We start from the raw sequence: 24,907 nt of genomic DNA, 5'->3' as shown, positions 1-24,907 counted from the left end.
AAAACAGTTCCCCTTGGAAACAACTTTGTTGAAACGTTGACTCAGTTGTGCATCATTTCCATATATAGTTAGTTAGCGTTAAATTAATCAGGAATTTTGTGTAAATCTGACTTGCCTTTCTCGTCTCGCTCGGATAACTTTAGTCAACGTTTGGTATGGGTGTAATTTGGACAAATTCAGATAGATCCTTCTCGACTTTGTTCCGTTTGTGTTTTGCAACATAATTGGCGTAATCTGTTGCAATTTCTGATCTCAGGCTAACATCCTGCTGTCCTCGGCTGGATTTCCCAAAAGCATCATAGTACTAAAATAATCTTAATTCCATTGAAATTAAATGAACGAAAGATGATTGCAGTGCTACGATGCTTTTGGGATAACAAGCTCTGGTCTGGGCATCATTTCTGCCACCTGCAGGAGGAGGTTGAAGTTGCACGATCAAGTTAAACTGTAAGTGACAATAAGCTAAGTCTACAGGTTTTTATGATCGAAATTAATACTTGAAGGTTGACAGTTGGACTTTTGTAAGCCTAACTTTTCCTTTATTAATTTCAGGAAATTCTTTCTCACTGTCACCCATGCAGTGCTCTTCTCCTCACCTGCCCCCAACAACTGTACCAACAGCCAACATGCCCCGTTTCCTACTGTCGAAGCCAAGAGAAGACCATCATGACGACAGAAGAGTAAGTATATCTGAAGTTGGCATCATCATACACGAGATCAGGCCTACATGTTTGTTATTTATTTCCATTAGATGTCAGGCCTTTGCTTATCTATGATTTCATAATACCAAAGACAAGAATGCAATGGAAAGTTATGGAATCATCGCTAGAGTGGAATATCCATGGGGTAACGATGGTATCAGTCCGATGTATTAGGCAACGCTAGTCTTTGCCCAGTGGGCTGTTACATTTCCCCAGCCTATATCCTGTCTCCTCCAAACGATGTGTCTCCGTATCATGTCATCATTTTTTTCTGTTTTTATCGTAGGGTTCACCTACAGGTACTGCTGTCTGCCTTGGCCTCCCAGGTGTCCCATCCAGAGAACATGGAAGATTATTTATTTATTTAACGAAAGGACGTACTCCGCTCTGCCACCAAGGCATTCAGCTGGAAACGATTCAACCTCAGAGGTTCAACGTGAGGGGTCAGTCGACCAACATGGTCAAACACAGGAGTTCCTTCAGCTGTTGATGGCAGCCATCCGAGACTGTTGTTTGTTCCAGGGGCCAGACCACTGCAAAAGCCTAATATTGGACTAGTATTGTAAGATCGCACTGTTTATATGTTCAAATAAGACACTTTCTATCTAGTCCTAGAACTCTGTCCTGTTGTATCACTTTCAGTGTAGTCCTAGCAGAGTGAACTATAAGGTCCTATATGCTATATTACTACATAGATAGGTGGCCTCTTATGCGCTGTCCATAGTAACCCCCCCCCCCAAAAAATGAATTAATATGGTGGTATTAACTTGTACCATGTTTTAGTTTTAGCGTGGGATAATGTACAGGCTGGTAGAGAACATGATCAGTGTCTGAGTGGTGAGATATGGTTCTTCCTGTCCAGGAGAACGTTTGACATGATCTGTGGTCTTCCGTCTGCTCCTGTAGCCCTGGACGAGATCACACATCAGGAAATACGAGCCAGGCTGGAGAAGGCACGTGACATGTTCACGTGTTCTTTGCTGTATATATTGGTTTGTGTATGTAGCCTGAGCCCTGGGCTTATACTCACATAGCTTCTCAGACTAGGAGTGTTGATCTTGGACCAGGTCCTTCCTGTACATACAGGCAACTGCAAAAATAAAGGAAACGCCAATAATAAGTGTCTTAATAGGGCGTTGGGGGCACCACGAGCCAGAACAGCTTCAGTGCACCGTGGCATAGATTCTACAAGTGTCTGGAACTCTGTTGGAGGGATACAACACCATTCTTCCATGAGAAATTCCATAATTTGGTGTTTTGTTGATTGTGGTGGAAAATGCTGTCTCAGGTTCCGCTCCAGAATCTTCCATAAGTGTTCAATTGGGTTGAGATCTGGTGACTGAGACGGACACATCATATGGCTTACATTGTTTTCATGCTCATTAAACCATTCAATGACCACTCGTGCCCTATGGATGGGGCATTGTCATCCTATTGGGGCAAAGCCATTGTAGCAAAAATAATGGCCTGCCCAGCATTGTTATACATGACCCTAAACATGATGGGATGTTAATTGCTTAATTAACTCTGGAAGCACCTGCTCTCAATCTACTTTTTATCCCTCTTTTACTCAAGTGAGAGTATTTAAACTTTTTGTATTGTTTGTTGGTTTGGCAATGCCACTGTCAGCCTGAGAAATATGCTGAGAAGGATTATCACCACAGCAAGCAAGGTACTTGGAGTCAAACAGACAGGCCTTGATGAGATCTTTAAGGTCAGGGCCCTCCACAAGGCTCACAAAATAATTTTGGACCCAAGCCACCCCCTGTACCCGGACTTTGAACTACTCCCCTCTGGGCGCAGGTATAGGGCACCCCTCAGCAGGAAAAACAGAACTAGACAATCATTTGTGCCAGGTGTGATATCTCTCCTAAATAGCTCGGGCTAATGTTCCTATCGACTGACAATAAAGTCAGTAAGCAGTAAGTAAGTAAGTGTTTCCTTTTTTTGTCAGTGACCTGTATACTCTTATTCATTATGATCTAAAATGGGAAACTGATCCTAGATCAGCACTCCTCCTCTGAAATGCTTTGTGAGTACAGGCCTGGGGTTTTGATGTGCATTGTGATCTCCTCATGTCATTCAACCCACAACCCTGGAGGCTGCTAGTGAGGTCATGGAGGAAGAGTCTTCAATCCTGCGTCTGCTGGGGGTCCTCAGCCCTGTCCAGACATGGGAGGAAAGGGAAGACATTGTGCGGTTTGCTGCGAGGGGCTATTTGGATGTTTGGTTGTCATGTGGACCAGTAAAGTATGTTTTGTACAATAACTGCTGAGTTGGGCCTAGTCACTTTTGGCACAGCAGTGAGATAAAGTTACAGTAATTACTTTTATGAGCTCAGTCTCTTGTGCACGTCCCTCACTCTGTGTTGCGTGTTGTCCTTTTTGTTGTGTTTAAACCAAATGAAAGGAGGACTGGCTACTCTGGGCTTGCTAGAGGCATCCTGCTGTATTCAAGCAGATGTTACTAGCCAGACCTCTCTCTGCAGTAGACCTCACGCTCTTCCACGTGAACTTCTCAGCCCCCGGTAGTGATGAGAGAATAGCTGAGGACATAACGTATGGCTACTGGAGGGACTGGCTTATTGGGGTGGAATGTAAGGAAAATGTCATCAATCTTCAATGCAAATGATTCATCATCATGTTTCAGGGATGTTTTTTAGTCCAGGACCAGGCTTAATCTGGGTCCTGGAAGCAGGCCTGATAGAGGAGAACAAGGAGAGAATGTTTTTATATATGAATAGTGATTAATTATGTTTAGGAGAAGCACGTCAGCCTCTCAAGATTCATCCTAGGTCATATTGTCTGTGTTTTTGTCCTCTTCAGGGATGTGAGTCTCTGACCGTCAAGAAGCTTCTGGTCTTCGTGTCTGGCCGGGGGGGGGGGGGCACACTGTGCTTCCCCACACAGCCCACCATGGAGTTCCTGCACACTCGGGGGGGAGAGACGGGTGTTCTCCACGCTGTACCTAGAGGCCAAACCTTGCACTCTCGTCCTCCGTCTCCCAGTCCACTCCTCATATCAGCAGTTCAAGGAGTCCATGACCTCAAGCATACTCCAGATGTAGAGGAGTCCATGACCTCAGACATACTCCAGACAGAGGAGTCCATGACCTCAGAAAGTACTCCAGATGTAGAGGAGTCCATGACCTCAGGTGTACTCCAGACAGAGGAGTCCATGACCTCAGGCGTACTCCAGACAGAGAGGAGTCCATGACCTCAGGTGTACTCCCAGACGTAGAAGAGTCCATGACCTCAGGCGTACTCCCAGACAGAGGAGTCCATGACCTCAGGCGTACTCCCAGACAGAGGAGTCCATGACCTCAGGCGTACTCCCAGACAGAGGAGTCCATGACCTCAGATATACTCCAGACACAGAGGAGTCCATGACCTCAGGCGTACTCCCAGACAGAGGAGTCCATGACCTCAGGCGTACTCCCAGACAGAGGAGTCCATGACCTCAGGCGTACTCCCAGACAGAGGAGTCCATGACCTCAGGTGTACTCCAGACATAGGAGTCCATGACCTCAAGCATACTCCAGACATAGGAGTCCATGACCTCAGACATACTCCAGACAGAGGAGTCCATGACCTCAAGCATACTCCAGACATAGGAGTCCATGACCTCAAGCATACTCCAGACAGAGGAGTCCATGACCTCAGACATACTCCAGACAGAGGAGTCCATGACCTCAGGTGTACTCCAGACAGAGGAGTCCATGACCTCAGGTGTACTCCAGACAGAGAGGAGTCCATGACCTCAGGTGTACTCCAGATGTAGAGGAGTCCATGACCTCAGGTGTACTCCAGACAGAGAGGAGTCCATGACCTCAGGTGTACTCCCAGACACTCATGTTGGCTTGAGAAGCCTCACTAGAGAAAGCAGGTAGACTAAGACAGTGAGCAGGTCAATGCCTCAAACGTCTAAGAACAAGACGGCTGTTTGGTCCTTGCAACATGTGTCCCTCCAGTTAAAGATCAGGTGTCAGTCTGACTGTTTCTTCATTGTCTTCATTATCTCTGGGTAGTTCCAGGTTCACTATCTACAGTATGTGAAGTTTATCCAGGGTGGTCCTCCTGAGAAACAAACTAGACACAAAACAAGATGCTGTCACCTTCACCCTGACTCGGGGTTCCGTTCTGGAACACTTTGTTGTTGACACATCTGACGTGCTAAAGTTCTGTAGATAATAGCCCCTGTGCCAGAGGGCCAAAGAGGGATCCACATGTTCCAGCTTATTGATTACTGCTTTGGTGACTAACTTTTATTCATGGCTGTGATTAGTACATTTGTTATAGTGCCTGTCTTTTATTCCTGGCTGTGTTTGTGTCGGTCAGAAGTACTCAGTGGCTTTTCCATGTCACTTACGTAATTCTGATTATGTAAATAGTTAAGCAACGATGTGAACATCACCATATTACCCACATTAAACCACAACACAGACCTCCAAATAAATGAACTTGAAGTCATTTGTATTTATTGAATGAATTGGAGCTCTTTATTACATCATCTTAATGCCTATGTGTTCAGGCGCCTGAAGCAGGAGGGAACAACACTTAGTTTGACACAATTGTATACATTTTATATAATCTTCAAATTCACTTCTAATTCTATCTACAATAACTGAAGTCCTATAGTTTTTGTGTTTTCATAGAACCAGTCAAATTTCACAACTGTACAAGCTGCGATTGCTACGTACATTTGACTTTCCAATGAATGATGCTATTGATTCTTGACTAATATAATATTCCATGACCGACTGACCAGGTGAATTCAGATGAAAGTGCAACTCAATATTAGGAAGTCGTTCTTAATATTTTGTACACAGTGTAAATGCCTCATGAACTTCAACTGTAGTATCCCATCTGAACTGAAAATATAACCTTTTTATAATCTGTTGTTTGTAAACAATATAATCGTAAAAGAAAAAAACACTTATAGCCTCAAAACATGGTTAAAACTATAATGTTAATCTCAATGATGTTCAGTCCTATGTCTATTCATTTGAGAGTGGTTACATTTATTTAGCCCCGTCCCTCAGCTTTTTACCAAACGAGCGACGGGGCAAAAACTTTGTTGTTTGAAATGCAGATTTCCCCTTTAATCCACCATAAAGCTGCAGACAAACATATATTACATGTCCGTGCCCATACCCACAATACCATAATCCAATCATACTGCATTTTAGGTGACACACTTACAAATAGGATCGAAGGAGCATACCAAATTATACAGAAATAGCCAGTGATATCCCAGTGCCATGCACATCAAAATAGTCTGACTACTGTATAGCCTAACTACATTTCAATCAGGATATTATGACCAATGTGCTTCTAGTACAGTGTCTGTCTCCATGATATCTGACTCTAGTCTCATGTTACACCAGAGAATCTCTTCCCATCCCATGTCCTTGGATTCAATGAAGCGTGCAAAATATGCACATCCAAAACTTTCTACAACAAGTGCTGGCTGATAATATGACTGAACAAAGAGAGAACATGACCCACAATATATAAAGCACTTCAGAGCTGCAATATACTAGGCTACATGCAGGCCATTCTTTATTCTGAGAATGGCTTTAACCCTCAAAATGACCAGAGAGCACAGTAGCACTGACCATGGCATGAGGGGGTTCATGGGAGACTACCCCTACGGTCGGTGGAGGTCAAAGTCCCCTTTCACACTGTCAGCGCCACTGAAGAGGTCAAGGAGCATCTGAAAGCCTGAGCAAAAGGTTAATGGGATGGTCTGTGTTCATTTTCCCATTATGTTGAAAAGCTTGTCCGCCCCTAGTATCCTAGTGTGCTGTTATCGTTTTACCAAGGCTTTTAAGCAAACTACAACCGAGGGAACCTTTCTATGTTTAAAAAGGGCCCGAGCAGAATAATTATATTCCATACATTTAATGATCGATGTGCTGGAACTTAATGTACTGAATTGGATAATCCATTCATGGACCCTCATGTTTGTTTACAACGTCCTCTAAGAAGCATATTTGTATTTTCTCATTATTGAAATACCCTGGCTAATTAGATCAATAAAATAAACAATATTGTGATAATTATTTAAGTGTGGTAGTAGAGTCAACAGTAAAAAAACAACAAAAAAAGCGTTCATTAGATGTAATACAGTTAAGATCGGGCATTAACAGTTTTGCACAGTTCGGTGCATTCCCCTCTCTCCGTAGCTTCTCCCCCTACAGTGGCACATGCTCCTTTGTCAAAACGTCCCCCATGGAAGCCCCTCCCCATAAGAGTTAGAGTAAATAGGCCCGGTGGGTGGAGCTATCCGGGGGCATGGTGAGGTCACACAGGTGCTTAGCGCTGCCCCCATGTCTCTGGCCCCGCCCTTGGGAATGGGGAGATGGAGAGATGGAGAGCAGGCTGGCGAGAACATCGGGACAGTCCTCTGGGTCAGGAGACAGGGCGAAAATTGGCGACGGAGGGGAAGTGACATCGTCATGGTTACCCAGGGGCGCCGCCGCCACCGGGTTCTGAGACGGGCTATGCTTGTCGTTATTATTACTGTCCCTGCTGTCTTTCTCAGCCTTGTCTCCTTTCTCAGGATGGTTGTTGCTGTTGGCATTAAAGTAGGTCCAGTCGAGGCTCGGGTAGCATCCCGACTGGGACATGGCTTGGAACAGCTTGTCCATGGGGCTGGGATCTTCGTTAGGTCCTTGCTGGGTGGCCTCTTGGCCGGTCTGGGCCGCCAAGCAGAGTAGCTGTGCGTGCTGGCGGAGCTGGGCCAGCTCTTTCTCGGTGGCGGCATTCTGGCGCAGCAGCTCCTTGGTGCGCAACGTGATGGCCAGCAGGCCCGACTGGCTCAGGATCTCTGCCGTGTTGAGGAAGCGCCGCTGACGCACCAACGAGCAGTCAGACAAGCAGTCGGACAGGTCTACCGAGGCCTGTGGGGCCCAGCTGTCAGCGGAGGACGAGGAGGACGAGGATGTTTGGGAGCTGATGACGGATGGGGAGCCAAAACTGTTGGAGTGGGAGGGAGAGGGGCTGGGTTTGGCATGTTGGTGGCAGTAGTGAGATCCCTGCTGGGTGGAGGAGGCAGGGCCACCCATGGAATGGTGAGGGAGGTGGGATGAGGAGCTTCGGCTGCTGCTGACTTTGTAATGGGATTGGGTTCTGCTCTCTTGCTGGTGGTGTTGGTGCTGCTGTGGTCGAAGATGAGTGGTGGTGGATACTGCTTCTCTCTTGTCCTCCGTACACACCCTCTTGCTCCGGCTCTGGCCCTCTATGCTTCTCTCCTTCACATCCCCTGCACCCTCTCTGCTCTGCTCTGAGCCTTCCTTCCTCGGGTGGGGGGCAATGCGGGGGTAGGAGTTGAGGATGGGGAGGTACGAGTTCTTGCTGTTATGGTTCTTGTTGCTTCTACTGCCCCCTTTCTTGGACTGGCCCTGTGGATCAGGCAGATTGTTGGGGGCAGGGACAGGGGATGGTACCCCTGGTTTTTGGATGAGTAGGAGCTGGGTGGGGGCCTTGGAACCAGACAGACTGTCCCATCCTCCCCCCCATGCCAGGGTTCTGTGCAGTAGTTGCTCTGGTCCAGACTATACCATCAGGAGGTTATAACCAGGGGTGTATTGTGACAGAGAAGACATGGAGAGGTGGTTACATTCACAGATCAGATTAAACAAACAGGAGCAGGAAGAGGTTGAGGAAAGGATGCTTTGAACAAATTATTGTCCCGAGGGTCACCAAACATTATGGTAATCTACAATGCTAACCAAAGTGTCTCACCGGTTTAACCACCAGGTTCTTGATGACGTAGATGGGGTTTTGCTCCTCAAACAGGGGCACGTTGTGGCCCAGGGAGCTGCTACTGCTGTGGGCTCGGTAGGCCTCACTTACGCTGCTACGCTGGTCATCCAGATCATTCTGCACCGAGTCCGAACCAGTCTCTGGGAAAGAGGAAGAGGGGTGGAGAGAGAGAGAGAGAGAGAGAGAGAGAGAGAGAGAGAGAGAGAGAGAGAGAGAAAAGGGAAAGAGTAAGAGATAGAGATAAAGGGAGAGAAACGAAAGAGGGAGGAGATTCATCCTGTTGACACAGCCACTATATACATGAGTCATTTAACAGACGCTCCTATCCAGAGCGACTTAGTTGGTGCAATTCATCTTAAGGTAGCTGGGTGAATGTATGATGCCAGTATGACTCCTCTGATTCAGACCGGTAGGGTTAAATGTGGAAGACGTTTCGGTTGAATGCATTCAGTTGTGCAACTCACTAGGTATCCCCCTTTCCTTCAGTACGTGCTGTACGCAAACCCAGTTGGTGCCAACGTTTTAATGATTCCATTTCCTGGTTGTAAACTGTTTTTATGTAGGGCCAAGACCATGAACTCATATTGGTACACAAACGAGCCCAATAATGGCAGTTGATTGAAAAGGGTGCGCTTATTGCAGGCAAAGTGAGGGCTACCCTCACCAGATATGGGCTTCTCACACAAAGTGAGGGCATTAGGGCCAATGTAACGCTGATGAACAAAGTCGCATCGGCCCTATATGGCCATGCTACATGGGATCAATATTTGAGCCTGCATTGGACCCACATCAGGGTTGGAGATAATTCTTAATTGAGTTGCGAATTGCTCTTTGATTCCGATTAAATTCTTGAATTTGAATTGGCCACGCCCTACAGGAAGCAGAATTTGAATTTAATTTAAGGAAGTATAATTTAATTTAATGAAATTCAAATGGCTTATTTATTCTACACAGCACCATAGTAATGTTTATTTTTTACATAATGTATGGTTACCAATACCATGTAGCATAAGGTTGAAATATTTCATTTTTACAACTCATTCTCCTAAAACTATTTTAAACAATTACAGTGGTCTGTAAATATGTTAAGATCATGTTGTGGGTTGTCTATAATAATTCCCTTAATGTAAAAAAATAAATAAAAATACATTCCCAATGCAATAATCAAACACTGCAGTATGGAAGGGAACAATATAACATCTCATTACAAAGAAAATACTGTTTGACATCTGAGTTATAATCAAACTAATATTTTTAATGGTATGTGTATTCTTTGCATGAATTGGTGGCATATCATTTTAATAAAAGATTTGTCAAACGAATGAGACTTTCATGTTTTACGTCTCAGTTGAATTGGTTTGAAATGCTTTGAATTAAATTCTACTTCCTTCAATTCAAATTTAGCTTCCTGTGGGGTGTGGCCAATTCATAGAGATGTGTAGAGAACACAACGTTGTATCTGTGCCATTATGTTGTCTGTAACATCATGGGCAGCGCCATTGAGGCTATCTCCATTTTAAAGCAGTCCATTTTTGTATTCTTTTGACATTTGAAAAAGTGTAAAGCTAATATTGGCGACTTACTGCCACCTGCAGTAAATCTTGTGTCATAACTTTTTTGTGGCCACTAGATGGCGGTCATATAGCTTAAAGCCATTTACAAACCATACGCAACCCAATTTAAAGAAGACAATACTCTGATCATTGGCTAATGGTTGCCAACTCATAGGAATCCCCACACAGTTGACTACTTTAAAATGGCGGAAGCCCTCAATGGCAGTGTCCATGCAAAATGAGTTATTTCCATGTAATGATCTCTATACATCTCTATGGGCCAATTCAAATTGACCCCAACCCTGGGCCACATGGTGCCAATGTTTTCTGGGGGACAAAAAGAGAATATCTCTTGTGGCCAAAAGTAGAGAATTACTCACCAGAGTATCCCGAGTCTTTCTCTGAGTCCTTCTCCGAGTCAGACCGGGACATCCTCCCGTTCATGCCCATTCTCCTACCCTCCTGGTCTCTGTGAGTGCCACACTGGGATGCCCGCAGAGTGGCACTGTTACTCTTATCCTTGGCATTCTTAGAGGTGCCCTGGGGTACGCGCTCGGGCCGCTCCCCAAAATGTGCCTGCTCCTTTGGCATCACGGACCTTCAGGGAGGAGAGCAGTGAGAAACATGTACACCGCAATGGGACCAGGTGTCCTCCTGATCAATTTGATGACTAATGCTGGGCTACGTGGCTGGTTCAGCTATAACTCAGTAGAGTAAATATGCTTTCATATATCCCTACTGTGATTTGGGCATGGATGGCTAGTGTGTACAAGGAGAAAAGTACATGGTTGTTGCCTCATAGTCCAAAAGAAGCATATGAACTGAAGAACAAACTGGATGCACAAGAGATATTCAGACACTCTTGGGGAGGACAAAAAAATGCTTCTTTATTGCTAAGAAAAAAAAGCTACGCATTTCGACATTACAGGCTTCACCAGCACATACATGACACCAGCTCCACTTTATATAACAGACCTGCGAACTAAATGATCCCCAGCTTATCACTATTAAAGCTCAACCTGAGGGTATCAGAATAGATATGTATGCTGGAATACCAACACGATAGAATAATGTCCCCAAGAGATTGATTGATTAAGGACATCAAATATAACTTTTTCATTAGCCTACATCTTACAGTTCTATCAGTTTATGGATCACGAATGTGGGGAGAAACATGGGACACCATTTCCTTACTTCCTAATGGTCTAAGCTATTTGCTGTTGCCACATTTTTTTTAAATGATATACAAACCACAATGCCCATCCAGCATGACTTGAATAGCGAGTAATTGGAGTAAGCAGCGCTGAGTAAAGGCTCACATGTTTGCTATAAGCCGCTGTAACGTGGCGTAGCCTATGAGTAAACACCCTAGGACCTGCACACGGATGAGGGAGGAGTAACTTGATAAGATCATCTGTGGCTAGACAGGCTCTGTGTAAAGTACCTCCTCCAACCGTGTTACGTAATTGCTGGCTGGCAGTGGCACTATAGCTGCTACATAGAAATAACAACCCCCATTGACACGTGTGCACTATGCACAGAATGATATTTATCATCATCTTCATCTGAAAGCATTGCCAAGTACACATAACAATTTAGTTTGTTTGTCATTATCATAATCTAGACGATTAAACTCCCGAGTGGCGCAGCGGGTCTAAGGCACTGCATCTCAGTGCACACACCCTGGTTCGATTCCAGGCTGTATCACAACCGGCCGTGATTGGCCCAGAGTCGTCTGGGTTTGGCCAGGGTAGGCCGTCATTGTAAATAAGAATTTGTACTTAATAAACATCTCTACAGATCAGTGTCCCACCCTTGGGACGGTTGCACTAATGTTATTAGCATGATGTTGTAAGTTAAAAGAAAATGTCCCTAGACATATCTTATATGGGCAGAAAGCTTAAATCATATATGTCAGAGTCAAGGCCCGCGGGCCACATCCGGCCCGCGAGAAGGTTTTTTACGGCCCCTGGGATGATCTTGATTTATTATTAGAACCGGCCCGCAGACCGCAGCAAGCCGGCAGCCCGCAGATCTTTTACACGCACCAATACTACATTTCCCACAATGCAACGGTGACGCACCGAGCAGTAGGCTGCTGTGTAAATGAGATGGAGCTGCCTTGGGAAAAACTCGTGGGTTTGACAACCGACGGAGCACCTGCGATGTGTGGACACAGGAGCGGACTGGTGGCGAAGATACGGGAAAAGATGCAAGAGGAAAACGCGACAGGTGAGCTGACAGCTTATCATTGTATCATACACCAGGAAGCGTTGTGCGGTAAAGCCTTGAAAATGGAGCATGTAATGAGCATCATCACGCGCACAGTTAACTTTATCAGAGCCAAAGGTTTGAATCACCGCCAGTTCAAGGCATTTCTGACGGAGTTAGAAACGGAGCATGGTGATTTGCCTTATCACACAGAGGTGCGATGGCTAAGCCAGGGAAAGGTGCTTCAAAGATGTTTCGAGCTTCGTGAGGAGATTTGTCTGTTCTTGGACAGCAAAGGGAAAGACACAACACAACTCCGAGACGAAATGTTTCTGTGTGAAATGGCTTTTCTGTGTGACATTACGAGTCATCTGAATGCAATGAACTTGCAGCTGCAGGGTCGGGATCATGTCATCTCTGATATGTACAGTACAGTGAAGGCATTTAAAACCAAACTGACTCTGTGGGAGACGCAGATGCGGAAAGAAAATTTGAGCCACTTTCCCAGCTGCCAGACCATGAAAGAGAAGCTCTCTACCAGTGCGTTCCCGAGCGCACAGTTGGCTGATAAAATAGGTATGCTTGCCGCTGACTTTCGACGCCGATTTGCTGACTTTGAAGCACAAAAAAGCAGGTTGGAACTGCTCGGTAACCCATTTGCTGTTGACGTGGAAAGCTCACCACCAAACCTCCAAATGGAGTTGATTGACCTCCAATGCAATGATGCACTGAGGGCAAAATATGCGGCAGTGGGTGCTGCGGAGTTCGCCCGTTTCCTCCCCGACACAATGCCCCAGCTGCGCATCCAGGCTGCTCAAACGTTGTCTATGTTTGGCAGCACATACCTGTGTGAACAACTGTTTTCTTTGATGAACCTGAACAAAACATCACACAGAAGTCGACTTACTGCTGAACACCTCCACTCAATTCTGAGGATTTCCTCAGCTCAGAGCCTTACCCCGAACATTGATGAACTTGTGGAAAAGATGGGACACCACCAAGTATCACCCTCAACCTCAAACAAGTGAACATTACTGTGCAATCACATATTTAGAGTTTTTACTCAGTTCAAGTTTAAAAGTTAAAGTTTAATATTTGTTTTCACTGCATGTTACTTCTCCTTAAACAAAGTGTTGTTTTTGATTAATAGATTTTTGCACTTTATTTTATTGTATTTCAATCCAATTATATTTTAAAAATATTTCAGTTGAGTGGATGATAGAAAATTGCTATTATTGTTTTTTTCTTTGAAGTAAATTTAGCCCACTTTTGCTAAAATAGAAAATATAGGCTACTGATGGTGCCTTGAATACCGGTTTCTTTCATTTAATGTTCATGTTATGGGGATTTTTATATAAAGGAAATTTGTCTTTTGTGTCTGTTGAAAATTAAAGATTACTGACAGAGCCATAAGAAAATATTGCTTTATTTATCTGATCATATTGGAATATATTTGTTAGGTTTTCAGTAGGTTCAATTAGGTTCACTAGACTATATGCGTCATTTAAAAAATTTTCAATGAACATTCGAACAGTCCGGCCCTCGGCTTGTAGCTAAATTTTTTATTTGGCCCTCCGTCCATTTGACTTTGACACCCCTGGCTTAAATGATTGTTAATCTAACTGCACTGTCCAATTTACAGTAGCTATTACAGTGAAAACATACCATGCTATTGTTTGAGAGTGCACAGTTATGTACTCGAAAATGTAAATATTGACCAATTAGGCACATTTGGACAGACTTGATACAACATTTTAAACAGAAATGCAATGGTTCATTGGATCAGTCCGAAACTTTGCACATACACTGCTGCCATCTAGTGGCCAACATTTTAATTGTGCCTAGAGTCCTAAGTCAGATATTGGCCTTTCTCTTGCATTTCAAAGATGATGAAAAATATATATATATATATATATATATATTGTAATGACCCTGGGTTTATAAGCGCGGAAATCGACTCTGCCAATCGAGCATGCTTTTGCTGCACAGTCGATAGCGCGCTGGACTTCGTGCTAGAAGGTCGAGGGTTCGAGACCTGCTCCCTGCCTGTTTCATTACATTGGTATCAGAAGTGGGATCGGACCTTGCATCCACGACAGTGCGTGTGCTTGGCCGGTGAGCGCGTTCCTGTAAGACGTAAAGTCGCAAGCTAGCGTGAGGATGCGCTCTTTGAAAGGAGGGAGTAGTGTAACGACCCTGGGTTTATAAGCGCGGAAATCGACTCTGCCGATCGAGCATGCTTTTGCGGCACAGTCGATAGCGCACCGGACCTCGGGCTAGAAGGTTGAGGGTTCGAGACCTGCTCCCTGCCTGTTTCATTACAATACATATATTTTTTCTTTGTAATATCTTTTACCAGATCTAATCTGTTATATTCTCCTACATTCATTTCACATTTCCACAAACTTCAGTGTTTCCTTTCAAATGGTATGAAGAATGCATATCCTTGCTTCAGGTCCTGAGCTACAGGCAGTTAGATTAGGGTATGTCATTTTAGGCGAAATTTGATCCTCCGATCCTTAAGAGGTTTTAACTGACTTGCCTAGTTAAATAAAGGTTAAAAACTCAACTCCGCGATTTATGATGGAGTTGAGCAGCGGCTATTATGGGCGAACTTGACCTCTGACGTTTTTATCAAAAAACGACTGATTTCAGCATTCAAAGAATACACAGAAATCAGGGTGCTGAAATCAGGGTGCTGAAATCAGTCGTTTTTGATAGAAACTTCATTTTTATGTGACATCAGAGGTCAAGTTCGCCCATAATAGCCGCTGTTCAACTCCATCATAAATCGTGGAGTTGAGTTTAGTCAGCTAGGCATAAGCAAATGACTAAAAGCCCTCACTAGGTTTTCATAAAGTAGTATTTGGGTCGTTCCACCAAAAGAGTGCCTTTTGCATCCCTTTGATATTTTTTGTAGAAGTTGTGCACCAATATTGAATTTTAAAAGCCTGTTATATTAAATGAAGTGCCCTATTAATATAGACCACATGGATAATTAAATAAATCAGACTTGCTAAAGTGCCAAAATTCTGCATTTTGACATGTCCCTCTGTGCACCCTCTGTGACCCACTTAACCCCAACATTTCTCCAAGTTTGTACCATCATTGTAAAACCCTAGTTATGCTCCTGCTTTGAAAAAGTAATTTCTGAAGATTATTATTTATTTCATGTAATTCGTGATTTGTTTACCTGTTACGTGAACTGAACTCTCACATTAATATGGTGAAACTATTCCTTTTTAAAGAGACATTTAACTAATAGTCAAGCCATAGTGTAAAAGCAGGTGAGCTGGTTCTACTCTTTTTTTGGACATTTTCTGGTGTTTTGTGGTGGAAAACTGAGCGGGTCGAGCAGGCACGTGCACAGACAGGGCTCTACCTGTACAGAGCACATGCCCCTTTTCCCTTCCAGTCTCTAAAGTGCCCTTTTGTTCTGGGTAAAATAAAACGTACAGTTTTTGTCATTGTTCTTCTGAATCCACTGCCTGCCAAGTCCTCATTAAATCTACATTAAATATGTGTTATTTAATTAATTAACCATTAAGATCAACCATCTATTGTTTTTATGTAACTAAATAATAAAAGTCATAATTGCTCAACAAGTCGAATATATATATATTTTTGGTGCCCTTTTTACAGTTTCAGCACCTGCCCCCCAAAAGGTCTGTGCATGGCCCTGGGGTCGGTTATAACACGTCAACCCAGTTACCCATAGGTAGACATGCTAGAATGTTGTAACAATAAAATGTTCTTTGTGAAGCTTGCATTCAATTGCCACTCCCTGTTGCACACAACAAGCTTCCAATCCCCCGTCACAAGGGGATTTACGTTTGATTTGAGATGAAATCAAGACCGAGGTCAACCCTGTTACTTTAGTTGGTACTTAATTAATAGGTACTTACTGTAGAAGAAGAAAAAACTCATAAGATGGGAAAACGTGTTTTTTTATGAAGTTGAACAAAGTTATTATTTGGAACCAAGTTACACTTCACAAAAGGCACCAAATTGGTAGCGTGACCTATTTAAACAGTAGTCTATAGAGTTGGGGATATTGGAACAAAATCCTTAAATTATTAAACTGTTGATATTTGGAGATATGCATGCAAAAGTATGAGGTATAATTATCATGAAGCCAATATTATCATTTGTCTTACCATTTATTCTGTCCTTGTCCTTAAACCTTCTGCCTTGTCAACCTCCCCGCCCTAGGACCTGACAAGCGTTCCGTCTATAGGCAGATACCAACCAAAGCATCTTTGAATCATGTAGATAACTATTTTCCTCAAGTTTCAAGTCCTAGCTAGGGTACCATCCTGTAGAAAAATGTTTTACCTCCTGCTCGGTAGGGCATCCTCATCCAGAATAACAATGTAAAAGTATTTCAAACACCCGTTAATGTTGTCGCCGAGTTCTCGAGTCGATACATTGTAACTAGCAATGTACCTATACGCCCTGTCTGTTCAATATTCCGTCCGAGCTGTACAAAAAGCGTCCATGATGATGTTCATTACGCATAGACCCTCCTCCTAATCTGAATAGTAATAGCCTAGTGGTGATGCCCCGGTCAGCAGTGACGTATCCATCATAGACAGCAGTGCTGTGGCCAATCCCGTGCGTAAACACGTGTGCGGGCGGCAACATGGTTTAATCCACGTGAGGAGGTATACTGATTGTAGGCGGGATTTAGGCTAAAATCAGAGCGAAGTGTAGGGGAGCGCATGTGTCTGCCACAGACGCGCACACATACACACACACACAACGCTATAACACACGTGGGCAGTAGGCTATTCATAGATACATTACCAAATGACAATGAGCAAGGCATATATTTTTTACGTGTCCATATAGCTCACACTAGGCTCAATAGCATTAATGTAAGGATGGCACCATGTTGCATTTGAGATTAAACTGGACTAAGAGTTTATGAATGAGACATCGTCATAATCCTGTCGGGTATTTTCTCAGGTGTGCTGTGAAGCAGCTACAGCGAGACCCACGTGGACGAGAGACCACAGATTTGAGTTTCGCTAGGGGACGAACGGTATGAACGTGTGCGGCAACATGTGAAAGCATTTCAGAGGCGTGGCCACGCTCCTCGAGCGCACATGTTCCACGCGATGAGTGCGTAAAAGCACCACGGTGGCTCGTGTGTCTCGGGGATGTGGTCATACACGTTCGCTGAAAACCACTCCAGAGACTGAGTACAATTTCATTACTCTGTTACATTATTCGTTAATGAACAACATATGCAAGGACATGGTAGTTATGTTTACACAATAAATACCACATATATTATGAGCAATTATAGCCAACTTGATATCATTCCTTCTGATTAATTAATTATTGATGTCATTAATTCTGATCCTTGCTCTGTGTGAATTAATGTGTGTGTGTGTGTGTGTTAGAAGATTGAATAATATGTTGACAGTAGTGATACAGTAAATCATTCTGTTTAATTTTGTTCACACAATCTTGGCAGGTCAGGAATGTATCAGTATCCTAGTTGCCATCTACTACCGTTGTGCCCTATAGCAAGGCACTTAACCGTTTAAACAGATCCATTGGTGCCGTTCGCTTCCCTGCCCCGACGTTCGCTACGTTGTGTCAGAAGTGGGATGGCGGAAGTGGGGCAATCGGAGTGCAGGGTCCGGACATTTGGGGGGACTGAGTAGTCAAAGCACGGGAGGGGACTTCCTGTTTGGAGGAGGCAGTGTAGCAATCCTCGCTATATGAGTCCCGTTACAATTCCCACCAAGTGAGTTAACCCCATTTGCACTATGCATAGGGTGTTTGCATTTCACGCCTGCACTCAGGGGAAAATAAAGCCTAGCCTATTTTTCAATAAATCCCTCTTGTGAAATTATTATCCATCTTTTGCAATTAATATGCTACATTTCTGTGTGTGAGTGGGGGGGGGGGGGGGCAATGAGGACACGGGGAGATCAGGGGACATTTCTCTGTGAAGTGTCCTCTCGCAGAAAAAAACAGAGCAGCAAAATGCTTATGTTCCAAGTTCATATCAATCAATGCAGTAAGTGTCAATAAGCACACACTAATAAAAAATAAATGAAAAAAGAAAACATTTAGGACAGCAGTAGATATATAAATAGTATGGAAACATTATTAAAGTGACCAGTGACAATTACTATGTACATAGAGCTGCAGACCCTATGTTGCAGGGTAGAGTACCCGGTGGTAGCCGTCTGGTGACAGTGACAGGGGCAGAGTAGGGTACTGGGCAGATGGCAGGGCACTAGGCAGAGGCAGTCTAGTGGTGGCTGTTGAACAGTCTGATGGTCTGGTGATAGAAGCTGTTTATCAGTCTGCCTGTCCCAGCTTTGATGCACCTGTACTGTCTCCACCTTCTAGATGGTAGTGGGGTGAACAGACCATGGCTCCGGTGGCCAAGCCAAATTTCTTCAGCCTCCTGAGGTTGAAGAGGAGGTGCTGTTGCCCCTCCTTCACCACACTGTCGGTGTGAAGGGACTTTAATAATGTTTACATTATTACTCATCTCATATGTACAGCTGAAGTCGGAAATGTACATACACCTTAGCCAAATACATTTAAACTCAGTTTTTCACAATACCTGACATTTAATCCTAGTAGAAATTCCCTGTTTTAGGAATTAGTTAGGATCACCACTTTATTTTAAGAATGTGAAATGTCAGAATAATAGCAGAGAAAGATTTCTTTCAGCTTTCATTTCTTTCATCACATTCCCAGTGGGTCAGAAGTTTACATACACTTAATTAGTATTTGGTAGCATTGCCTTTAAATTGTTTAACTTGGGTCAAACGTTTCAGGTAACCTTCCACAAGCTTCCCACAATAAGTTGGGTGAATTTTGGCCCATTCTTCCTGACAGAGCTGGTGTAACTGAAGTCAGGTTGGTAGGCCTCCTTGCTAGCACACGCTTTTTCAGTTCTGCCCGCAAATTTTCTATGGGATTGAGGTCAGGGCTATGTGATGGCCACTCCGATACCTTGACTTTGTTGTCCTTGAGCCATTTTGCCACAACTTTGGAAGTATGCTTGGGGTCATTGTCCATTTGGACGACCCACTTACGACTAAGCTTTAACTTCCTGACTGATGTCTTGAGATGCTGCTTCAATATATCCACATAATTTCCCTGCCTCATGATGCAATCTATTTTGTGAAGTGCACCAGTCCCTCCTGCAGCAAAGCACCCCCGCAACATGATGCTGCCACCCCCGTGCTTCACAGTTGGGATAGTGAACTTCGGCTTGCAAGCCTCCCCCTTTTTCCTCCAAACATAACGATGGTCAATTATGGCCAAACAGTTCTATTTTTGTTTCATCAGACCAGAGGACATTGCTCCAAAAAGTATGATCTTTGTCCCCATGTTCAGTTGCAAACCGTAGTCTGGCTTTTTTATGGTGGTTTTGGAGCAGTGGCTTCTTCCATGCTGAGCAGCCTTTCAGGTTATGTCGATATAGGACTCGTTTTACTGTGGATATAGATACTTTTGTACCTGTTTCCTCCAGCATCTTCACAAGGTCCTTTGCTGTTGTTCTGGGATTGATTTGCACTTTTCGCACCAAAGTATGTTCATCTCTAGGTCATCTCCCATGACCATAGAGTCATGGGTGAACAGGGAGTACAGGAGGGGGCTAAGCACGTACCCCTGTTGGGCACCCATGTTGAGGATCAGCGTGGTAGCGATGCTGTTGCCTATCTTCAGCACCTGGGGTCGGCCTGTCAGGAAGTCCGGGGGCGTCATTTATCGATATTGCATAAAAACTATTCTAAAATATAACTTTCGAACGGAATTTAGAATGTTCGTATGCTTAGAAAAAGTGTTATTTATCAAACAATCCTACTATCATTATACGCACACTGGTAGGGTATCACCATTGATATATACTAATTGTTCTCAGCCTTAGCGCTCATGCATGACCTTAACTATTTTAATTTGAAACCATATAGGGTCAAATTCATCCCTTTAAAACCCATGGGGAATATACAACACTTCAAAAAGCAAGTGCTGCAGACTCTAGTTTGGTCTTATCTTGATTATTGTCCTGTGGTCATGTGGTCCAGTGCTGCAAACAAAGACCTAGTTAAGCTGCAGCTGTTCCAGAACAGAGCAGCACGTCTTGCTCTTCATTGTAATCAGAAGCCTAATATAAATTCTATCCATGCCAGTCTCTCTTGGCTAAGAGTTGAGGAGAGACTGACTGCATCACTTCTTCATTTTATAAGAAACATTGTGTTGAAAATTCAAAATTGTTTCCATAGTCAACTTACACAGCTCTGACACACACACTTACCCCAGCAGACATGCCACCAGGAATCTTTTCAATGTCCCCAAATCCAGAACAAATTCAAGAAAGAGTACAGTATTATATAGAACCATTATTGCACGGAACTCCTTTCCCATCTCATATTGCTCAAATGAACAGCAAACCAGCAAACCTGGTTTTGCTGTTCACAGATAAAGCAACAGCTCATGGCACAATGCCTCTCCCCTATTTGACCTAGATATTTTGGGTGTACAGTATGTGTTAATATGTAGGCTGTGTGTGCCATTTTAAAATGTATGTAGTTCTGTCCTTGAGCTGTTCTTGTCTATTACTGTTCTGTATTATGTCATGTTTTCTCCAGGAAGAGAAGCTGCCACTTTCACAACAGCTAATGGGGTCCTAATAATATACCAAATACCAAAAGTGCCCGTTACCAAAAACCCAAGGGTGGATAGCACTTGGATGTGCACCTGAATGGCATGTGTTTGCCTTTTTAAAGTAGGTTATAAGTCATCGCAAAAATATTATGAGAATAGTTTTGAGAAACAATATCTGATGAGCCAAAAAAAGTCCCACCTTTAAAAATCCACCTGTCTCTAAAACCGCGCTCTCTGCGAAATGAAGCATGCCAAATCTTCCAATAGACCAAGATCAACCATCTCTCATCCGATTTCCCATTATCTCAGTTTTTTATAGTATGTCTACAATGGTTTCACTTTCCTACGGGTCTCTAATTTAACAAATTACTGTCCTATATGTGGATTATTATTGTAACAAATGCACCGATGTGGTCAAATTATATGATATAGTCTGTCAAGATATGCTGCATGAATTCACAATGGAAATACAATGAAATCGAAAAAGTATTGAATTATTTATTTCACATTTTGTTACGTTACATCCTTATTCTAAAATGGATTAAATAGTTTTTTTCCCTCATTAATCTACACACAATATCCTATAATGACAAAGCAAAAACAGGATTGTAGATTTTTTTTAAATATAAAAACTGAAATATCACATTTACATAAGTATTCAGACCCTTTAGTCAGTACTTTGTTGAAGCACCTTTGGCAGTGATTACAGCCTCGAGTCTTCTTGGGTATGATGCTACAAGATTGGCACACCTTTATTTGGGGAGTTTCTCTCATTCTTCTCTGCAACTGTCAGGTTGGATGGAGCTATTTTCAGGTCTCTCCAGAGATACTTGATTGGGTTCAAGTCCGGGCTCTGGCTTGGCCACTCAAGGACATTCAGAGCCTTGTCCTAAAGTTACATCTGTGTTGTCTTGGCTATGTGCTTAGGGTCATTGTCGTGTTGGAAGGTGAACCTTCGCCCCAGTCTGAGGTCCTGAGAACTTTGGAGCAGGTTTTCATCAAGGATCTCTCTGTACTTTTCCACGTTCATCTTCCCCCGATCCTGACTAGTCTCCCAGTCCCTGCCGCTGAAAAACATGCCCACAGCATGATGCTGCCACCACGCTTCACCGTAGGGATGGTGCCAGGTTTCCTCAAGACATGACGCTTGGCATTCAGTCCAAAGAGTTCAATCTTGGTTTCATCAGACCAGAGAATCTTGACCTAAGAGTCCTTTAGGTGCCTTTTGGCAAACTTTAAGCAGGTGGTCATGTGCCTTTTACTGAGGAGTGGCTTCTGTCTGGCCAGTCTGGCCATAAAGGCCTGATTGGTGGAGTGCTGGAGAGATGGTTGTCTTCTAGAAGTTTCTCCCATCTCCACAGAGAGCTCTGTGGAGCTCTGGAGCTCTGTCAGAATGACGCTCAGTTTGGCTGGGCGGCCAGCTCTAGGAAGAGTCTTGGTTGTTCCAAACTTCTTTTATTTAACAATGATGGAGGCCACTGTAATCTTGGGGACCTTCAATGCTGCAGAAATGTTTTGGTACCCTTCCCCAGATCTGTACCTCGACACAATCCTGTCTTGGCACTCTACGTACATTCCTTCGACATCATGACTTGGTTTTTGCTCTGACATGCACTGTCAACTGTAAGACCTTATATAGACGGGTGTGTGCCTTTCCAAATCATGTCCAATCAATTGAATTTGCCACAGGTGGACTCCAATCAAGTAGAAACATCTCAAGGATGATCAGTGGAAACAGGATGCACTTGAGTTCAATTTCAATGTTTTTTATGTTGAATAAATTAGCAAATATTTCAAAAAACCTGTTTTCGCTTTGTGATTATGGGGTATTATGTGTAGATTAATGAGGGGGAAAAATATTTAATCTATTTTAGAATAAGGCTGTAATGTAACAAAATGTGAAAAAAGTCAAGGGGTATGAATACTTTCCGAATGCGCTGTATTTTCCCCGTTCACTAGACCTCGCTTGACAAGCAGTTGCCTTATTCCACCACTGCACCACGCTCTCAAGAAAACATTCATATTGATAAATCTTACACCTTGTGTGGAAATGAAACTACTCATGATTTACGCACAGATTTGTGCCTACGCATGACTGCTAAAACGAGGCCCCTGGTCCCAGTTGCACAGGGAGGGATTCAGACCCAGGACCCTGAGCTTAGTGATGAGCTTGGAGGACACTATGGTGGTTGAGCTTTTGTCGATGAACAACATTCTTACATACAGTACCAGTCAAAAGTTTGGGCACTTACTCATTCCAGTTCTACATTGTGAATAGTAGTGAAGACATCAAAACTATGAAATAACACATATGGAATCATGTAGTAACCAGAAAAGTGCTAAACAAATCAAAATATATTTCATATGAGATTCTTCAAAGTAGCCACCCTTTGCCTTGACTACAGCTTTGCACACACTTTGCATTCTCTCAACCAGCTTCATGAGGTAGTCACCTGGAATGCATTTCAATTAACAGGTGTGCCTTGTTAAAAGTTCATTTGTGGAATTTCTTTCCTTAATACATTTGAGCCAATCAGTTGTGTTGTGACAAGGTAGGTGGTATACAGAAGATAGCCCTATTTGGTAAAAGACCAAGCTCATATTATGGCAAGAACAGCTTAAATAAGCAAAGAGAAACAACAGTCCATCATTACTTTAAGACATGAAGGTCAGTCAACCCGGAAAATGTCAAGAACTTTGAACGTTTCTTCAAGTGCAGTCACAAAAACCATCAAGCGCTATGATTAAACTGGCTCTCATGAGGACCGCCACAGGAAAGGAAGACCCAGAGCTACCTCTGCTGCAGAGGATAAGTTCATTAGTTACCAGCCTCAGAAATTGCAGCAAAAATAAATGCTCCACAGAGTTCAAGTAACAGAAATATCTCAACATCAACTGTTCAGAGGAGACTGCGTGAATCAGACCTTCATGGTCGATTTGCTACAATGAAAACATGACTAAAGGCCACCAATAAGAAGAAGAGACTTGCTTGTGCCAAGAAATATGAGCAATGGACATTAGACCAGTGGAAATCTGTCCTTTGGTCTGATGAGTCCAAATTAGAGATTTTTGGTTCCAACCGCCATGTCTTTGTGAGCCACAGAGTAGGTGAACAGATGCTCTCTGCATGTGTGATTCCCACCGTGAAGCATGGAGGAGGAGGTGTGATGTTGTGGGGGTGCTTTGCTGGTGACACTGTCAGTGATTTATTTAGAATTCAAGGCACACTTAACCAGCATTCTGCAGCGATACGCCATCCTATCTGGTTTCCGCTTAGTGGGACTATCATTTGTTTTCAACAGGACAATGACCCAACACACCTCCAGGTTGTGTAAGGGCTATTTGACCAAGAAGAAGAGTGATGAATTGCTGCATCAGATGACCTGACTTCCACAATCACCCAACCTCAACCCAATTGAGATGGTTTGGGATGAGTTGGACCGCAGAGTGTAGGAAAAACCGCCAACAAGTGCTCAGCATATGTGGGAACTCCTTCAAGACTGTTGGAAAAGCATTCCAGGTGAAGCTGGTTGAGATAATGTCAAGTGTGCAAAGCTGTCATCAAGGCAAAGGGTGGGTCCTTTGAAGAATCTCAAATATATTTTGATTTGTTTAACACTTTTTTTGATTACTACATGATTCCATGTGTTATTTCATAGGTTTTGATGACTTCACTATTATTCTAAATGTAGTCAAATAAAGAAAAACACTTGAATGAGTAGGTTTGTCCAAACCTTTGACTGGTACTGTAGGTATTTCTCTTGTCCAGGTGGGATAGGGCAACGTGCATTGCAATGGCGATTCTGTCGTCCGTGGATCTGTTGGGGTGGTATGCAAATTGTAGTGGGTCTAGGGTCAGTTAAGATGGAGGTGATAAAATCTTTGACTAGCCTATTAAAGCACTTCATGATTACCTTATAGCATGCATGTGTATATAGGCAATACAGTACAAATGCAAGCATGCACAGACATACAAGCACACAACTGTCTCACAAAACACAGTCAGTCAGTCACAAAATACAAATACA

At 43.4% G+C, this 24,907-nt stretch overlaps 1 protein-coding gene and 1 long non-coding RNA gene across 6 annotated transcripts; one reads left to right on the top strand and one right to left on the bottom strand.

Annotated features, from left to right (window-relative positions):
* The first annotated feature begins 224 nt into the window (after window positions 1–224).
* On the top strand, window positions 225–5,169 carry LOC139552752 (uncharacterized). 3 transcript variants are annotated; one of them, XR_011670470.1, is made up of 5 exons: window positions 225–447; window positions 553–680; window positions 988–2,946; window positions 3,111–3,297; window positions 3,527–5,169. It is a non-coding gene; the product is annotated as an uncharacterized lncRNA (long non-coding RNA). The 3 variants fall into 3 exon arrangements; XR_011670469.1 differs by having other exon boundaries at window positions 988–3,297; XR_011670471.1 differs by lacking the exon at window positions 3,111–3,297 and having other exon boundaries at window positions 309–447; window positions 988–1,263.
* A 6-nt stretch (window positions 5,170–5,175) lies between these two features.
* Window positions 5,176–16,762, bottom strand: LOC139552750 (CLOCK-interacting pacemaker-like). Of its 3 annotated transcripts, XM_071364781.1 has the most exons (5): window positions 16,569–16,762; window positions 16,391–16,464; window positions 10,403–10,620; window positions 8,449–8,609; window positions 5,176–8,258 (listed from the first exon to the last, which is right to left on the bottom strand). In XM_071364781.1, the coding sequence occupies exons 3-5, from the start codon at window positions 10,611–10,613 to the stop codon at window positions 6,957–6,959; spliced, it is 1,674 nt and encodes a 557-aa protein (XP_071220882.1). In that variant the 5' UTR covers window positions 10,614–10,620; window positions 16,391–16,464; window positions 16,569–16,762; the 3' UTR covers window positions 5,176–6,956. The 3 variants fall into 3 exon arrangements, with proteins under 3 accessions (XP_071220882.1, XP_071220881.1, XP_071220883.1); XM_071364780.1 differs by having other exon boundaries at window positions 16,391–16,762; XM_071364782.1 differs by lacking the exon at window positions 16,391–16,464.
* Between the last annotated feature and the right edge of the window lie 8,145 nt (window positions 16,763–24,907).

This window comes from Salvelinus alpinus, chromosome 24, assembly GCF_045679555.1.
Source record: "Salvelinus alpinus chromosome 24, SLU_Salpinus.1, whole genome shotgun sequence".
Taxonomy (NCBI): domain Eukaryota; kingdom Metazoa; phylum Chordata; class Actinopteri; order Salmoniformes; family Salmonidae; genus Salvelinus; species Salvelinus alpinus.
The sequence above is the reverse complement of the archived record's forward strand: the minus strand, read 5'-3'. Positions and strand labels throughout refer to the sequence as shown.

What these genes read in the sequence shown, in the direction of transcription:
- LOC139552750 (XM_071364780.1), bottom strand. Translation starts at nt 10,613, where the DNA reads ATGCCAAAGGAGCAGGCACATTTTGGGGAGCGGCCCGAGCGCGTACCC. An exon ending in GAAAGACTCGGGATACTCTG is followed by an intron (nt 8,610 to 10,402) that starts GTGAGTAATTCT and finishes CCTCTTTCCCAG; the next exon opens with AGACTGGTTCGGACTCGGTG. An exon ending in AGAACCTGGTGGTTAAACCG is followed by an intron (nt 8,259 to 8,448) that starts GTGAGACACTTT and finishes CTGATGGTATAG; the next exon opens with TCTGGACCAGAGCAACTACT.